Source organism: Furipterus horrens, unplaced genomic scaffold (assembly GCF_987537825.1).
Source record: "Furipterus horrens unplaced genomic scaffold, mFurHor1.1.pri manual_scaffold_10, whole genome shotgun sequence".
In the NCBI taxonomy this organism is placed as follows: domain Eukaryota; kingdom Metazoa; phylum Chordata; class Mammalia; order Chiroptera; family Furipteridae; genus Furipterus; species Furipterus horrens.
This window is the reverse complement of record NW_028327180.1, coordinates 542,401-560,880: the sequence shown is the minus strand read 5'-3', so window position 1 is coordinate 560,880 and position 18,480 is coordinate 542,401. Positions and strand designations below refer to the sequence as shown.

At 59.7% G+C, this 18,480-nt stretch overlaps 1 protein-coding gene across 1 annotated transcript in view; it reads right to left on the bottom strand.

Annotated features, from left to right (window-relative positions):
• ANK2 (ankyrin 2) overlaps nt 1-18,480 on the bottom strand; it is a 97,034-nt gene that overhangs the window by 12,383 nt on the left and 66,171 nt on the right. Inside the window, exons 33-40 of the mRNA XM_090289360.1 lie at nt 17,535-17,763; nt 16,681-16,806; nt 14,609-14,731; nt 13,067-13,099; nt 11,309-11,330; nt 3,323-9,121; nt 1,923-1,994; nt 10-141 (exon numbers count right to left, since the gene is read on the bottom strand). Coding sequence (XP_090145486.1) covers nt 10-141; nt 1,923-1,994; nt 3,323-9,121; nt 11,309-11,330; nt 13,067-13,099; nt 14,609-14,731; nt 16,681-16,806; nt 17,535-17,763 — 6,536 coding nt within the window. The remainder of the gene's footprint in view (nt 1-9; nt 142-1,922; nt 1,995-3,322; nt 9,122-11,308; nt 11,331-13,066; nt 13,100-14,608; nt 14,732-16,680; nt 16,807-17,534; nt 17,764-18,480) is intronic.

The following is an 18,480-nucleotide window of genomic DNA, read 5'->3' as shown; positions in this document are numbered from 1 at the left end:
CCTGCCCACCTGTGGCGAGCTTCCCGTCGCGCTCCAGCCAGTACTTCAGCAGCGCGTGGCTCTGGTCCTGCAGGGAGTTGGGGTTCTCGACTCGGATCTGATGGATCTGCTCCTCCGTGAAGTCCAGCTCCCGCGCCAGTTCTGGAAGAGAAGGCCGAGCCTGTGAGCCGCGACCGCAGCCCTCGGGGCTCCAGACCTGCTGTGACCTGGGGGGAGGCGCCCTGCCCTGGGCACCACGGACCCTCCTTTACGCCATTCTTCCGTCAGGAGGCACAGGGGTCTCCTGGAAGCCGTGCGTGGAGCTGGTCACTATCACAGCAGAAACACTAGGTGTGAGGCTACATGATAAAATAAGTATAATTTGGTCCCATTTAATTCCAAAACGCAAAGGTGACAGTCAGCACTGGCCTATCCTTTTAGGTGACAGAATGGAAGATAAGTCACTGAAACAGGAAACAGGCGAGTTTTCGCCCTGAGTCACCCTACAGTGACTGACTACCGTCGATCCTGCTCCCAGGGACTGGGGCTAACACTGCCTGTGGCCACATCAGGGTGGCTGAATCGGTCCCCCTCTCGGAGCTGCTAGGCCACAACTCCCAGTCTGACCTGCAGAAGCAGCCTCAGAACTTCCCCTTAAAGTCCACGCTGACGAGCGACGCGGATGCTTACGCCCTGCGGAGAGCGCACGTGGCGTGAGGTGTCCTCTTTGGAGGGCAGTTTGTGAGCATCTTTCAAAATTAGCAACACCACACCCTCCACCAGCAAGACCACCACGAGACACGTGCGCTGCAGACAGACTCACTCACAGAAACAGCCCAGTGTGCGAGCCGCCGGCAGAATCACGGCAGAATCAGATGTGAGAGTGAGTGTCACGTCTGTGATGACGGGACGGTTATGAGAAACACCAAGTTAGCAGGGGAGGCCCACCCCCTCTGTCTGCCCCGCTGTGCGTGGGGCGGGGTCTGTTTGTCCCTGAGTCCTAAGTGGAGGGTCCTTCTCGCATGTCTGCGCACAGACGTACACGTCCGAGGAACTGTCATTCTGAGCGCGACCTGTCGCCACCCGGGGACACGTCCCTGTTCTTCCTTCCCGAGTTCCTCAGTTAACTCAATCTGGTCCGTTTTTAAAGAAAATGGCTGTTCTTCCTGCGTCTGGGATTCCCCTACATCATCAATTATCTTTGCTAAGGGTGTCTGGACTCCTACTCATCAGCAAATCTTTAAGAAACCAAAAGGAGAGGAATATTAATTTTACACCATTTGTTTCAATAAAGTCACAGGAGACATAAAAGGAAATCAGACCAAAAAAAGAAAGCCAGACACTGACCATCTCGCAGCGTGAAAGGGGAAATCATGACTTGTCAGTAAACCGTGTGTGTTTGAGACTCGCTTCCCTCAGGAAGTCAGCGTGTGTTAGAATTTCTACCCGCGACCGCTCCCGTTTCTCAGGGAACCGGTGCGCCTCATCCTTACGCGTTTCAGCACTCACCGGAAGCCAGGCTCAGCCCTGTGCACAAGACCCTTGAAACACAGGATCTAAAACAAGAAGCCCTGGTTACAGCTCAAGTTCAATGGTGTGACAACGGTGTCTCACAATGGCTTTGAAAATGAGCCGTTTCCCCAAAGGTCAGTTACGCACAGCGCCCAGAGGAAAGGGGGCTGGCTCCTTCTCAGGGTCTCCCCGTCTAACTTCCTCCTGTTGTAAATCCCCGAAACACGGTAAAAGACCGCCCGGCTCACAGGGTGAGTTCACGAGAACCTGGGCTTTCTGATCGGCAGTTTATTAGTCTTTTCACTGCGCTGGGTGGCCTTCCTCAAAGAACGAAGAGAAGAGCTTTGTCACTGTCGATGGCACCTGGCTGCTGTGGCCACGGCCTCCACACCAAGCAGGCCTGGTTGGAAAGCGGTCCCCACCCCGGTTACCTGTCCAGCTGAAGCCCAGGTGGTCGGCGATGTAGGCCAGCCTCTCCTCCATCCGCCGCTGCTCCTGCTGATCTGCAGAAGGTCAGAAACACAATGGCCGCACTGTCTGCGCCCAGCAAGGCCCTGGATGGGTGGTCCGCAGCAGGGGGTCGGGCGTCCAAATGCCCCCCGAGAGCCCCACGGAGCTATCGCGTGTGAAATCATGTGACAGCGTGCGTGTGCCTGAGTTCTGGAATGCGATGGGGACCAAGCCGAACGGAAACCGGACACCCAGGGCTTCCAGAGCTCTGTGACTCAGACCAGGCCCTGCACGCAACGTGCAGGCAGCTGCTTTGCGGCCACTTAGGGCTCGCCCTTCGGATCATGTGACAGAACACGGGCCCCCAGCGAACACCGTCATCCCCTCCTCACTCAGGGCCACCGGTGAGCGCCACCTCGCCGCCAGGGGCCGCAGCGGCCACCTCCCATCCAAGGGTCTCAGGACATTGAGACCCTGGGCAGGTGGGCCCACCCTGGGGCTTTCAGAGCGGCCCCGCCCCGTGACCTGGAGGCGGAGGTGGAATCCGTGTTCATAGTGTAGGCCGTGTTACTACACACGTATGTCTGTCGGGCAGAGTGTGTGTCTGCTCACTTGTGAGTAAGCTCTCACGTTACCCCCACCAACTGGGAGCTTCCATTTCTTTCTAACCCTCATAAGGGGTGGGTGGCATTTGAGATCGAGGTAGGTGACACTGCTCACAACGCAAACTTAAAAGTAAGTCTTCACTGCAGAGACGGTGGAAGCTCAGGGCCGGCCTCTCCCGCCCGGAGAGCCCGCCCCGCCCTGGCGACGCGCATCATGCAGAGCGAGTTTTGTTGCCTGCCGCCCAGCCGCGGGAGCCGCCCTGCCGTCGGCCACGTCAGCGAGAAGCACGTGTCGCCTGACGTGTGCTTGCTTACGTGTCTGCCAGCGGGACCCGAAACCCCGCCTTCCCGAATCAAAGACAGATCCACGGAACTGGGGTTTCGTGATCTGCGGAATCTCCTGGAGCAAATGACTTCCTGACGATTACAAAGTTAAATATGAATCACTGTCAAGGGCGCAGCGCTGAGAAAAAGCGTCGGCTCCTCAGACTATAAAACAAAACCCAGTGTCCTCCTGGGCAGACGCGGAGGCACTGAGCTGGAGGCAGGACAACAAAACTCGCGCGGGGCCGCGCCGTGGCCGGCGAGGTCTCATTGCTCAATCTTGAGATGGTCACAGACAGGGGCACAGAGGCACAGACACGGGGGCCACACAGACACGGGGGCCACTGCGCGAAGCTTAAAGGAAACGAGACACAAACCACCAACAGAAACAGACAGAGGGCACGGCTACGCGGTGTCGGACATGCGTGCACCGGGCGTCCCCGGCGCAGTACCTTCAGCACGGCCGTGGCCGCTCTCATCGGGGATGCGCTCAATCAGAGTCTCAATGGACTCGTCCCAAACCGGCCTGGTGTCAAAGGCATCCTCGGGGACCGAGGGCTCCGTCTCGGCGGCCGGCAGGTTCTCGATCACGGACACGTCCAGGGCGCTACTGCTCTCATCGTCGGATGCCACCTCCTGCTCCCTCTCTGCCTGGGTGAGCCTGTCCACCAGCCTGGCCGCCTCATCACTAATCTCCTCAAAGAACTCGATGGAGCTCCTGTACGTGTCTAGGAACGGCTCCGGGCTCTCCCGGGGGGACGCCCTGCCCTTCCCCGGCAGCTCGGGCTCCCCTGCCCCCTCCCTACCCACTGCTTCTGTCGCAGCGGGACTTCCGGTCCTCCCTGCACTGGCCCCCAACTCAGAGCTGCTCCTGTCTCTGCCATCTGCTGCCCTGCCTGGCACGTCCTGTCCCCAGAGGGCCACTGTCTCGGGCAGGGAGGGGCCCAGGGGAAGGGGCTGCTGCCCGGCCCCTTGGAGGGGCGCTTTCACGGGGATCTTAGACTTTGGTCTGGTGTCCTGCTCAGCCCTGTCCTCGTCCGGGCTGGGTGGGCCCTCGGAAGGGGCCCTCTCCCCGGGGGCCAGGGCCAGGGCCGCAGTCCTGACCGGGATCCGGGACCTGCCCTCGGGGCCAGGGGCGCCCTCCACAGGCGCCGTGGGGATTTCGATGACGGACTTCTGTTCCTCTGGAGAGGAGTCGGGAGTCTCGTCCTCCCGATCTGCAGATACGGACCTGGTGACCGTGGAGAAGTCCAGCGGGGCCTGGACAGTGGGTTCCGGGGAGGCGGGGCCGGCTGGCCGCAGCTTCGTGCTGGACGCGGCCGGCAACTCAGGCCCCTGCTCGGGGGCCAGGCCCTTGGCGCCCACAGAAGCGGCCTCCTCTCCTGACAACGTATCCGCAGAGGCTGGGGTCCCCGCAGGGCAGCGAAGGCGGCCACCTGAAGCAGGGGGTCCCTCTCCTTCCTCACTCAGGTCGCCGGGGAGCAACTCGGCCTCATCCACGTCTCTTGACGCTGACAGGGCCGGGGTCTGCGGCCGCGGGGGCTCAGCGGCAGTGCCCGCTGCTCTCACGTCCTCGGAGACAGCCTCTGCCCCAGACTCTTGCCCAATTTGGAAAAAGTGGAAACTCTCCTCCGCATAGGGCCGCTTGGTCATATCGATGGCCCCACTTCGGGTCATCTCAAACAGCTTGCCCTCCTGAAAGAGAAACGGGTTCTGCTCGCTGGTCGGGGTCCCCTCCTCGGTGGGGGTCCGCGCCGGGGTGGTGTCCGGGGTCGTGCCCTGTGACTGTCTGTCCGCCACCAGGCCGAACACCTTCCGCTCTTCCTCCTGCACTCGGGCCTCGAAGGCCTCATCATCCTCACGGATTTCGCTCCACGAATCAGGATCTGCGTCTGTGGCCGTGATGACCACCTTGCTCGTGTGCTCGCTGGCGGCGGCGGCACAGCTGGGCAGCGGGGGCTGCGAGGGCACAGGGGCGTGGGCAGACGGTGGCCCCCACGAGGCGCTTTCCCTGCCCTGGCCCCCAAAATTGGATTCTTTGCTTGAAACAGTTGCAGAAGAGGTGTGGGCCACCACCGCACCAGCCACAGAGGACGGGACGGTCACAGAACACGCGTCAGAAGCGTGGGAACCTGGGTGCCCCACATCTGTGAGGGGTCTGCTTTCCTCGTTACAGAAGAAGGACTGGGGAGGGACGTTTTCATAGGGGCTTGTGACCTGCAGGTCACAGGCGTCGTCGGCCTCTGCGGGGTCGCATCCGGGACCACCCACGGAGAGTCTGTCTATCGGAGCGGCCGGGGCGGAGTCGAGTGTGGGGCCGTCCTTCTGGAAGTTCTCAGAAGTATGGCTGGTCTTCGTGACCTCTGTCTTTGCTGTAGATGTAGGGACAGTGTCCTCACCCACCCCTTCTCCCTCAGGTGCTGGGCCATCAGGCAGAGGGGACAGAGAGGGAGAGCCCTCTGTGAGTGGCGGGCCCTCTCGAGAAACCCCGAACTCTCCTCCTTCTGAGTCCCTCTCCCCATGGTCCTGGGGAGCTGATGCTTCCTCACGGACACCGAGCTCCTCCCCGGTGGGGCCGCGGGGAACTGAGGAGCTGGGCGTGGCCAAGCGGCTGGGGCTCCCTGCTGCACACCCGTGGCCGGCACAAGTCTCTGGCGGGCTGGCATCTCTGTCCAGATCATCGTAAGGCAGATCTGGGCCTCTTGTGGGATCGGGGTGACCGTCCTCTGGCAACGGAGACTCGCAGTCTCGTCCTCCTCCTGATGCACCGGCCTCTGCCTGAGACTCGTCCCTCATCCTGAACGTGTACTGCTTGGGGGCAAGCGGCTGGAGCGGCACGTCCTCGGGGCTGGAGCTGGAGTCCACACTGGACGGCAGTGGGGACGGAGGCTGCACGTGGATGAGCGGCTCTGGGAGCAGCCCGGGGCCCGCGCCCGTGTCCGGCTGTGTCAGCTCCGGCTCGCTCTCGGAGGAGGACCGCGCCTTTCTGCAGCCCGCGGCCTCCGGGACAGGGACGTCACGTCCGTCCTGTGAGCGCGGCGCCCCTGCTGGCTCGGCGGCGGCCGGACAGTCGGCCTCAGGGTCGGAGGAGGAAGACGACGGCTCCTCGGGCCTGGGGTCTCTCCGCTGGTCCCTCTTCTGCTTGGCTTCCTGCTCAAGCTCGTCGAAGGTTTTTATTTTGGTGACCATTTTAAACATCTCCTCTTCGGGGGTGAACCTCTTCTTCTCCCCGTTTTCGGTGTCCTCGTCCTCGGTGCACTCCTGAATCACCGCGGGTTTGGGGGTGCTGGCGTCGGAGGCCTTGGGTGTGACCTCGTAGCTGATCTCCTCCGAGCTGGGGGTGTCAGGAGAGAGGGGGCTCTTCCCGGAGCTCTCCACGAGGGACGTCTGCTCCAGGCTGTCGTCCTCGGCGCTGCCGTCGGGGTCGCGGAGCAGCCGGGACCGCACGGAGGCTGCTTCCGTCAAGAGCTCGGACCTGGCGAGGGCCGCGGGGAGAGGGAAGGACGCCGGGGGGACATCGGCCTTCGCCCTGGGCTCCACGGGGCTGCCCTCCAGGGAGTCACGACAGGGGGACTCCCTGAGGGGGCTGGGCTCCAGGGAGTCCGGGGTTTTGTGGGAGGAGTTGTCCTCCAGCACGGGGCTGGCCTCCAGGGAGTCCCTGTGGCTCACTGCCAGGGACTCGTCCGCCCCGGGGCTGAGGACCTCCGCGTCGGGGCGGGGCAGTGGCAGGTCCAGCCCCTGGGGGCTGCGGGGGGCTGCCTGGGACTGCCCAGTGCTCGCAGGGGTGTCGGGCGGGGAGGACTCGGGGTCGGCGGGCCCCTGGGCCCTGGTCTCTGTCGGTGTCTGGTGGACGGGTGGGCCGTCATCACGGAGGACGTCCTCGGCCAGCCCAGGGGCTGCTCCCCCTGCTAAGGACACAGTGCAGCGGGCCGGGCCAGAGCCCTCCCGTTTGGGGCCCGTCTCCCTGGGAGGGTCCTGGGTGGCCTCCTCCACGGGCCCGGCCCGGGGCTCCACGCCTGGCTCCTCAGCACTTCCGGGCGTGTCTTTGGTGGAGGGCCGCGCTTCGCCTGAATGAACGTCTGTGTCGAAGGTGGCCCTTGCACTGGTCTCCCCTCTCGGCTCCTGGCTTCGCTGAGGCGGGCAAGAAAGGCTTTCCGGGCTGGTCTCAGGGGTCTCTGCCAAGCCCTCGTGCTTATAGCTCTCCTCTGAGCTGGCCTGCGGGGTCCCCTCCATCAGGCTGCCGCACGGAGACCCGGCCGCCCCATCCGGCCCCAGGTTCTCACAGCCACTGTCCAGGCGGAAGGTCAAGGCCGGGAGCTGCTGCCCGCTGCCCGGCGCTGGCTGGGAGGCCACGTGGAAAGGGCTGGTGAGCACCTGCTCTGGGACCAGCGGCACCTCTTCGGGCTCCTCGTGGCGGCGGAACTGCTGGTACCTGTCGCTGTGCTCCAGCTCCTGCTTAATGACCGCAGAGAAGTCCGTGGAGGCCCTGCGGTCGGGGCTGATCTGCGGGTCCCTCTCTCCCTGCTGGTCCGGCTCCTCCCCGGGCACTGGGCCCACGGGGGGCGGCGTCCTGGGGCCAGGGGCCGGTGGCTTCCCCGCAGCACTGTCCTCCCTGGGCCCCAAGGCCCTGCGGGCCCCTCCCTTGGGCTCCGCCGCAGCCGTGCCCAGGCCCCGCTGGCCGCGCCGCAGGGTCTGGGTCTCACTCCTCTGCGTCTCTCGCGGGGCTGCTATGGGCCCCTTTTCCTTTTCTGCCCGGACTTTGCCTTTTTCCGTCGGCGGCTTCTTGGTGGCTCTGTGCTCGAAGAGCCCGGACTTGTGTTTGGACGGGTCCTGCCCAGACTGGAAGGCCTTCATCAGCTCGCGCACCGACATGGTCTCCTCGATACGCTCCGTTTTCGAGGTGGGGGACACCGGTGCGGCCTTGTCCATCTTCCCAGAAGGTGATGCCGAGAGGCGCTTCTCAGTCTTCCCTGAGGCCAACCCAGGGGGCTGCTTCTCTGTCCTCGCAGCCTGTGACACGGGCAGGCGTTTGTCTGTCCTCCCAGGTGACACGGGGGAATGTTTCTCCGTCCTTCCCGACTGTGACCCTGGGGGGCGTCTATCTGTCTTACCAGGTGATGAGGGAGAGTGTTTCTCGGTTTTTGCTGAAGGAGATACAGGTGACTGTTTTTCGGTTTTACCTGGTGGTGACACTGGTGGATGCCGCTCCGACTTGGCGGAGGGGGCGAGGGAGGAGTGTCTGTCTGCTTTGGAGGAGGGGGAAGCAGGGGCCCGCCGGTCCGACCTCAGAGGGGGTGACACGGCCGGCTGCGGCCGGGGCCCCCCCTTCCGGGGCCCTTCCTCCTTGCCTTTGAGTCTGACGGGCAACTTGCTCCGGCCCTTCTGCTCATCTTCCACACGCTTCTCCAGGGCCTTCACCTTGTCCCTGATGGGCCCGATGGGGGTCTCCTCGACCGCCGGGGACGTGGCCTTCACGCCTGGGGCTCCTTCCAAGGACTCGTCTGAGCTCCCCAGTCTCAGGTCGTTTTTCCCTGCACTGGCTGGGACACCGTCCTCTGCCGGCCTCTGCCTGTCCTTCAGCTTCCTCCGCATTGGCTTCTTGATCCCCAACCCGGGCTGTGGCTGCTTCTGCGTTCTCTGCATCTCGTCGGGGGCAACAGCCTTCGCTTCGCTTCCAGAGCGTCTGCCCACAGCTGCGCGGGGCGCTGGCCGCGGGGTGCCCCCAGGAGCCGCCGGGTAGGCGTTCAGATCCTCCGTGAGGTAGGTCACCAGTCCCGTGGCGTCCTTCTGTCCCTGTGCTGGGGTCTCCTTCTCTAGCCTGATTTCTACACAGGGGACCTCGGGGACCTCCACGGGGGCCCTCTGCCTGGCCTCGGCTACCTCCTCGTCACTGAGGACCACCCACTCCTCGTCCACTAGCTCCCCCTGCGGCTGGGACCCCAGCCCGTGGCCTCCGCCCCCCGAGCAGGTCCCGCCGCGCAGGATCTCGTTCACTCTTTCTAAGTCCTCCTTCACTCTCTCCACGATGTCAAAGGCCTCGCCCGGCTCCTCCTCCGCAGCCCCGGCCAGGTCCTTCGGCCCGAGGGGGCCCGCCCGGCCGGCCGCGTCCGGGGCCAGGAGGGCTGTCACCTTGATCAGGTCCTGCTTCATCTCCGAGACCTCCGAGAGCAGGTCCGGACTGGCCAGGGCGGGGACCTCAGTGACCAGGTGACTTTTCAGGACAGATGTTTCTGTCGACTCTGTCTCATCGTCTTTGATGTGAATGGAGAGCATTGGAAGTGAAATGGAAATCAGAAAAGATGTTGGCAAATATAAACAGGACCAAGGACACAGTGTCTTCCCTGTCGTGGGGGGAGGGGCTACACAGTGGCCGGGAGGGCGGAGCCGCGGGGTCGGGACACGAGGCAAAGCGAGGCGGACGGAGGACGGAGAGGAACACGAGCAGGAAATAACTTGCTTCACTTCCTCCCATGCAGCACGTCACACACACGACAGCACTGTGACAGGCCGTCAGCACACGCACGTACACACGCACGCACACGCAGCGCCACAGGGCAACACAGAGACAGACACAGTGACCTCCACGGAGGGATCTCAAGATTGCTCAGATGCCACAGGTCCACGTGGAAGAAACACATACACGGGAGCGAAAGGGGGAGGCATTCGGAACTGCAGGAGGTTCACTTCCTCGGGGACAGCACCAGCAAGGACCACTCGCGTGACCTCTCATGACGGCTGCACGCTTAGGCGCAGGGCACTCTGGGAGCGGCACGGCCTCCTGCCCTGCACGAGCCTCTGTCCAGAGCGTCTGAACCGCTGCAAACCGGCGTCTCAGCTAAGGAGACGCGCACCGACCACGAGACGCGGCCTTTCCTTGGAGCCCCCTCCTTGTTGAGACGCTGGGCGGACCAAGGAGGGACAGGAAGGAAAGGAGAGCAGAACAGAACAACGGTGGGGTGAGGGGGGGACGTGAGTCGACGTGGAATGAGCCGCAGGGCCCCCGGGGTCAGACAGTCACACGGACTCGCGCTCAGCTGCGGAAGCCAAGTTATTTCCATGCAAAGCAAAGCAGAGCAAAACTGGGGCGGGGGGAAGCCGGCAGGGGGTGCTCGCTGGGGCAGGCGGGAGGGCGGGAGGGACGGACGGCAGGCATGACGTTACTGTGGTGAAGCATCGTCCCTGCCCGCCCGCCCGCCTGCCCACACGGAACGCGGGGGGTCCGGGCACAGCCAGGGGCCCCCGCCGGCAGCAGGGAGTGAACTCCTGCTCAGAGCGGCTCCTGAAAGGCCGGGCCGGACCCCCCGACAGCGCCGTCTTTGGGCGTTATTTTACACCCAGACAGACATTATTTAATCATTGTCTTTAAACTAAAAGAAAACCAAGCATGAGTCTGTATTTGAAAATTTAAAACATTCGCCGCTCCCCAGAGGACTCAGGAGGATCCAGGCGTTGGAGCGACAGGGTGGGCGACCGAGCCAGATGCCTGCAGGGATGTCTCATCCCGAGTCTGCGTCCCAGACTGCTCTGAACAAGAGTGGGAGGACAGACCGAAATCTCAGAGGTCACGGATCATCTTTGCAATAAACAAAAACGCCTTCTCCAGAAAGAGTCACTATTTCCTGAGGAGCTATCTTCTGTGAATATGTATTCATAAAAATATATTAAAATAATCTATATCAATACAGATTTGTTCAAATATAAACCAATGAAAACAGCCAGGACCGCAGATGTTCTAGTCCTGAATGATGACTTAACGTGCGGGCAAGCAGACTCCCAAATAAAAGCATTTCTGCAGCAGGTCATCACACTGTGCTAGGACCGTAAAAAGCCCTCAGTTCAGTGAACGGGACCGGACAACCATACTAACGTGGTTTTCCACCCTGAAATACAGTTAATCTAAATGAATTTGGGACATAAATCAAAAACAGAAACAAACAAAAATACCCCAAAGAACTCCAGTTCTTCCCTTTCGAATGCACGGCTCCTTCATTTTGCCGGAACATTTCACAAAAGCCCGCCCGCCCCGCCCCGCTGAAGCCACTTCACCACAGTAAGAGGGGCCGGGAACGGGGGGGCAGCCCACAAAGTCACGGGTGATGTGAACAGTGATGCTGTCATGTCTACAGAAACGGGAGGACAACGTTATGCTCACAGACAGACAAACAGGCAGCGGGTTTCTAACAAGCGGAGCAGGAGCAGGTGAATAAGGACGTCTGCTGCGGTGGGCAGTCACTGCGTGTCCCTGCTAACGTGACCGCGCTGGACAATCTGTCATGGAGCCGGCGAGGCTGCTACTCTGAGGACACGTTAGTGGTTAGTACGCATGTGACAATATCATTATGATTGTGGTTAGTGAGGCAGCTAGCTCGCGTCTTAATTCATGCTGGTCATCACTGTAGCCAGCTTTCAGACAAAGGTAATTCTGTTGAAAATCTTACTTTTCTCTGACGTCATATCGACCTGGAAGAAAACATACATAAATGGAATGGTTATAACAGTGTCTGGACTCGGGAACCCCCAGTCATAACCCCACGTGAGGGGACAGGGGGCGCAGGGGGCCAGGGGCTCTGCTACAGGTATGCCTGACAGTCCCCTTCGTCCTTGTCCCAACTTGGAGAAAACAAATCTCCTTCTGGACTCGGTGGGTGGGGAAGCCTCTCTAGCACGCTGCTCATGGGAAGATGTGACCCCGGGGTCTGAGGTTAGACATGCACGTTTGTCAGGGAAAAGGCCCAGGAGGCAGGTCGTACTCAACAGTGTCAGCCTTGCTGAGAACAACGGACAGCAGCCTGGGAGACACGCTCTACACACGGAATGTCATCGCCATTCATTAGGAGCCAGGCGTCTGGCTCCGGAAGGGAACACAGACTGCATGCATCACCCCCCGAGTCACTCCTGCAGCTGGCGGGCAGAACCCTGAAGCTCGCAGGAAAGGCTCGTTTGCACAGAGCAAAGTTGGCTTCAGAGCCACGTCACCCTGTGGGTAGGAGCAAGGCCCCATTCCCATCAGCGCTGGTGACCAAGGCACCAGGCACGGGAGGAAACAGTGCGTGAGACAGCGACGGGCCGTCCCAGGAAGGGTGGCCAGTCCAGTCACTGGCTCACGTGCCTGGTGACACACGGCAGGACCGCACGTCTGTAACCACCCCGTCCTGCTCCGTAGTGGGTTGTCTAGAAAAGGGGCAGACTCGGGGCTTCTCTGGACTGAGGGGCCTTACGTTGTAAGTGACAGGTACCGGGTACTTATTGTATTTTTCTTTCTAGTTCTGCATTTCAAATCCATCAGAATAATTTTAAAGATAAATCTAGTATATCTGGAAATATTTACGTGCAACTAATAGCAATTGCACTTGTCTGTCCTGGAAACAGGACCGACCTGCTAACTGATAAGTGTAAGGAACTGCCGGCAACTTCTTTCATTTCTATGGTAACGTCCGGGCGTTTTCCGACATTTATAAAGGAAGCAAACACAGACAATCCTGAACCAGAGAAGCAGATGTCACTGCGATGGGCACGCAGTCCTGGGGCGTCCTAAGACGCGTCGGGGCCAAGGCACTGCTGCCGTGCCAAGTGGCCCGGACGAGGGCTGGCACCCACCCCCACACCACCACGCCATCACCTCTGGCGGAGGAACTCGGTGCCCCCTAGCTGTTGGCCTCCATGGTTCTCAAACCTCCTGGTCTTAAGGCCCCTTTGACTCATAAAGATTAGTGAGGAGCCTGAAGAGCTTTTGTTCCTGTTTGATTCACATACACGAACGTGTGATGCAAACACACAGCCGAGGAAATGCGGGAGCCCAAGCTGACAGGCGCACACAGTGCGGAGAGCCGAGCGCGGCAGCCACCAGGAGCCACCTCTGAAGCCAGGGAGGATGTGCGAGTCAAAGGAAGACAGAGCCTCCAGGCCTCTGGGACAGGCTGGACCCCAGGTGCCTGCAGACCGGCCTCTGAGAACCACGGGGCATGGGGTTGGCTGTCAGTGGTGGGCAGAGAAGAGCAGACTGTTGCAGAGACTGGGCGAGGGGCCATGGGGACGCGCTGTGCCCAGACCTGCCACGGCAGAGCCTCCCAGTGCCCGCACACACGCACACACACGCGCGCACATGCACACACGCGCGCGTGCGCGCGCACACACACACACCCCCGCCCGCCCCAGCAATAGCACCGCCGCCCCAAGCGACGAGGTCACACAATTACCTCTTCCTCCTGTTCCTGGTCTGACTCTGAGTCCTGGCCGCCCAGACGCCGTGCGGGATGGGAAAGAGCAGGGAGAGCAGAGAGTTTAGGAGGAAGGTTGGGTGCCGCCCCCCAGCACGGCGGGCGGCACCGTCGGCCTCACCACCTGCTCACGGGAGAGGGCTCACACACTCAAAGGTACCGAACTAAACGCCAGAGGCTGGAGGGTCAGGAGACGAAAGCAGCAGGATTACAAACACACGGACTTCGGAAGCTCGGTCACCAGCCTACGAGGCGGCTGGTGGCTTGGAGGTCACATGTCTGCCCAAGTGCTGGCAACACTGGCCGGAAACACCAAGAGCCACGCACAGGACACACAGGCAATGCGGAGGAGCGCCGCCACAATGAAGGGCCGGTCCCCGCTCGGGCACGGCTGGAGTGCGGAGGGCGGCCGAGTTACCAGACAACCTCAGCGCCGGCAGCCGCCCGCTCTGTCCTGCGACGCATCGCAAGCTCGCTGAGATCAGAGCCAGGGCTCACTTCCTTCGCAGAGACGTACAACTCACTTCCTTTTGTCAAATAAGAGCTCAGGATGTTACGCGCGATGCCGTGACCCTTCTTCCATGGGACTCCTCTCTATTTACAGGGATAGCTAACTAGGAAAAACAGGCTGGTGGGTGAAAAGCAGGATGGGAAGCGGTCCAGCCTGTGGGGTCCAGATTTAAGATTTTACATGCATGCCTGCTCCTCTGGGCCTCCCCTGCCCCACCTCTGAGACACCCCGGCCGCTGGCCACAACCGCCTGTGTACTGCCCCGTCAGGCTACCCATGGGGAAGGGGCACTGGTTAACACGGTCTTAAATAAAAAAGCTGTCCCCAGCATTTCATTCCTTCAGCTGTCTTCCTTGGTTTGACAGCGTCATCATGAACATCTCTGCATAATCAAGAATAATTGCAGAGCAATTCCGCAGCGGGAAGGGGTCTCCCTGGAAAGTAGCACCTGCGGTCGGACCCGTGTCGGGAAAGAATGAGTTTTGTTCTCTTCAAAAATGTTTCAGAGGGGCTTCTTGGAAAGTGGGAGTAGTCTGTATACTAATCATGTTAAAACAGTTGAAATAGCAACTCGGTGCTCTGAAAGCATGAGCGGTGGCAAGACGGAGTACGGTGGGGCTGCCCTGTGCGTGGCCGGGGCCCGCGACCGCGCCGCTTGTGAACGGAGGCTGAGCAGCCAGCCTGTCTGCGCACCTGCGTGTGTCCCAAGAGGACACGCAAAGCTGTCATGAAGACAGTTACTTGTTTTTTAAAAATGAGTCCAAAAAATCTCAAATTTGAATTTTCTGCCTTCCGTATCCAATGTGTATTTATTGAAATTTCTCATCAAAATGAGTGAGATGTGATATACGGCACAGAGACTTTTTTCCTCACTTCCACGGAAAGTCACGTGTTTGACAAGGAGCCCAAAGTGACCGTGATGTGTGCTCACATGCATGTCTCTGCTCCCACACTTCCAGGGCTCTGAAGGCAAACCCCACCCCCCGAACGGCGCCCCGCAGACGGCTGTACCTTTAGGTAAACGGGCAGGGTGATGTTCAAGTTGCAAATGGCCTGATGCACCAGGCCTCGCGTGGACTTCGGCTCCTTCATGAATGATAGTCGTCCGCACGGTTCCTGAGTTGTGTCTCGTACCTGGAACGAGAAAGGCACACATGTCACCGCGCAGGACGTGGGCAACTACTTCTACGCAGATGACACACCAAAGCATTGGGGGCGGGGGGTGCCGTGCGTCTAGGAATCTGAGGGAGGGCCAGAAGCTGCCCTTTCTGCTTGTTCTGGTCTCCCTTAACACAACCTTTTAAAGAATCATTCATCTTTTAAGAAACTGTCAGCTCTACAGAACAGAATCTGCCTGTCCCGTGTTCACACTGATGCGTAAACGTACAGTCAGTGACACTCACAAAGCTGGGCAGCCATCACTGCTGGGCAGGATTTCCCGTCATCCCCGACAGGAACTCTGCGCCCACCACCCGGGAACTGCCCCGTCTCCTCTGCCCCGGCCCCCAGGGGCCTCGGTTCTGCCTGTCTCTATACTTGCCTCTTCTTGGCGCCCAGAGAGACTCATCAGCGTCTGTCCCTCTGCGACTGGCTAAGTCCCCTGAGCCTGTGTCTCATGTGCACCAGTGCCACAGTGCACAGAAGAATGTCCTTACTTTTTAAGGCTGAATAACATCCCACTGATGGCTCGGCCCCATTTTGCCTATCTGGCCACCTGCCAGTGGGTCTTTGCAGTGTCTGTGTGCTCTGGTGGATGACGCTTTCATGAACTCTGGTGTCAGAGCAACTGAGTCTCTGCCCTCGGATCTGTGGTTACATATGTGCCTAGAGGAGCCATCTCTGGGGTCCTCGGACCTTAACTTTCTGAGGACTCCCCTCACTGTTTCCCACGGGGGCTGCACCCTGTTATCGCCACTGATTTCTGTTAGCTCGTTCTCTGATCACCGCCGTTCTGATGGGTCTGGAGTGGCAGGTGCCGCAGTGTGGCTTACATTTGGCCTCCCCTGAGCTGTTGAGCATCTATCCATGTGCTGACCGGCCATCCGCCACCTTCTGATTATCAGTGGCTCCTGCGTGTCAGCAATACCAACTACTGGTCTAACCGGACCACTGTGTGTGCAGTGGCTCCGCCCCCAGCAGTCACTCCTCAGTGTGCTGACCTGTACGCGCCCGGCTGAGAGGCTCAGCAGGGAGCTCGGGAACACGTAGCAGACTTCAAAAACCAAACAGATTCACAGACACACACTCAGGAAAATCACGAGCGTTAAGCCAGAAACGGATTGCTGGCAGTGAACCGCTCGGGGTCCGTCGTCTAAGGCAGGACCAGGAGAGAGTGGACGGAGCCCCGTCCCTGTCCCCACCCAGAGAGGACTGAGCAGTGGGATCCCCAGACAAGTGCCACGTGTGGGAGAAATGGGAAGCACGCGGCTGAGGAACAGGGCAGAGGATAATCACTACTTCCTCCTCCTTCACGATCCTCCCACTTACGCAGGTCCTCTTCCTAGACCTGGAATCCAGACTGAAGCTTGAATGTATCACTGCCAAACTCCCACCTTGGATTAATGAGTTCACGGTACACTGAAGTGTCTCCATAAATGTTTGTTGAGTGAATTTGTGAAAGTCTATCCAGTCTATAGCTCTCTTGGGGACAGTCTCTTCCTGGATTAAGAGGGCTCCTAGGCCCTTTGAGAGCTTTTGTAATAAAAAAATTGTCATTTAGAAGAACTCTTTTGGTCTCCTCACATGTGAAATTCACACATTCTAAAAACTTAAGCACAAATATTTACAAGAAGTAATACTTAAAAAAAGGAGAGACTTCCTATAAAACTGGAAAAAGAAAAGCCAGTTTTTCTCATTAATGAACTGACTATTTGTCCTTAAGCACAGTCTCTAAATATAACTTAAACTTGAATTTGAACTTCAAAAATAAAAGAGGCTGGTTTTCCAGAACTTTAACATGTTGTAGGTACGGTTTAAATAATCCCTGGAAATGAATGAAAATGAAAATTCTCTCCTTCTAAAGGACGTCAGGTTCTGACTTGATCTCAAATGGAATGCACGTAAAAAGTCCACGTGGGTGTTACCTTGACAAAGAGAGGAAGTCTGTTTTCTTTGAAGGCGAAAAAACTGAATATGTGATGCTGGCCACTCTTGGTTAACGGCACGAGATTTCCAAAGCAGTCAACGTAGATGGGTTTTCCTTCCAGCACCTGGGAGATGGGAACCCACACAGACAGTGACAGCGCAGAGCGGCAGCAGCGCCACGCGGAGCCTCCGAGCTCACGCGCGCAGCCCTCCCCCTGTCCCCCTGCCGCTGTCCCGCCGCCCCTGTGACGAGGCAGGTCCTCCCACCCCTCCCCTCCCCTGTGCAATCCGTGGCACACGGCGGGACGTCAGGTCGATGTCCTCGTTTCTAACATCATGTCATGACACCCCCACATCTGACCTATCGTTAAACCCTAGATTCATATTTCCAATCGGGTAATTTTTGCCGTCCCAGGGAGTCAGGTGACTTGACTTCACTGCCCAAGCCCACACAGGTGGGAAATCCCGAAATTACTCAAAGTCACACAGAGAAACCCGGTCCCGTGCGCACATGTACTAAGGACAGACTTCCCGACGCCTAACAATTTGTAAGAACAACAAGGAAGGACAAAGCCATCGAAACTGTTACGGTCGTGACACACGCGACTGTGAGCTGTCATTTTCCCCCAGACCGTCCTGCAGGGTCCTGCTACCTCACGTGCCCTGAGACCCCCCCCCCCAGGGCTGGTCCAAACTGGCTAATAATCACTGATCCTGAACTTGACCTTCTAATTGATCAAGATGGGAACGGTCTTTTTTTTTTTTTTTAATTTATGGCTTTAGTTATTAAACACTACTGCACGTGTGATCTAGTAAGAAAGGCGTAACGGCCACACGTCAGCCGCCCTCGCACCTCCACGTCCCGGCTCCGCGCCACCTCGGCGAAGTTCTCTTGCTGCTCCAGCGTCTTCTCCACCCGGTCGTCAGTCATGCAGAAGCAGCGCAGCCGGGCCTCCACGGGGTCCTGGGCCTTGGCGAACACCACGAACTTGGCCATGTACGGCACGCAGATGATCTCGCCGTACACTTGGGAGGCAAAGGCGACCGAGTCCTGGGTCTGTCGACAGTCGATCAGCCAGAACCTAGAGGACGATCCCAGGTCAGTCCCCCGAAACCAACGCACCCCAGCGGAGAAAGCCGGTGCCCCCAGCACCGTCCCCATCCCGCCACATGCTTCTTGGGGAAAGACGGGAGACAACGGGGCAGGCGAGGGCAGAGCGGGAGGCAGGAGGGGCTCCGAGGCCCGTGCAGGGCAACTGCGGAGCCGTGTCTGTGATTCTCCTCCTTGGAAACGCTTCCAAGTGTCCAGTCTTCTGGGCCTGCCCCGCGTCCCAGCACCGTCAGTGAGGTGTGCCCGGGGCCACGACACCGGGACCGCACGGGGGGGGGGGGGCGGGGGGGGGGCTCTGCGCCCCTTGGGCAACCTCACCCCTTCTCTCGCTCTCGCTTCCTGAAACCCTTCCCATAAAATCTGCCCGGGGCCTCATCTCCTCTCCCTTCCGAACCCTCTCCAGTCACCAAGGTGAGATCTGCCCGACCCGCTGGGAAGCTGCTTTGCTGCAAAACATGGCTGCTGAGGAGTCACTGGCTTCGTGGCTTCATGAGGCTGGTGGCTGCACAGAGCCTGCGGCGGGGCTCGGCCACTGCCCCGCAGTGTCACGGGCTCACACCGTGCCCGGCTCTAAGAGGGACACCCTCGCGGAGACAGCCGGGGCCCCCCGAGGGCCGCTGACACGCTCGCCGCGCCCGCCCGCACCCTGTGGCTGAGCCACGCTCCACGGACGGCGCCTCCTGCCCTC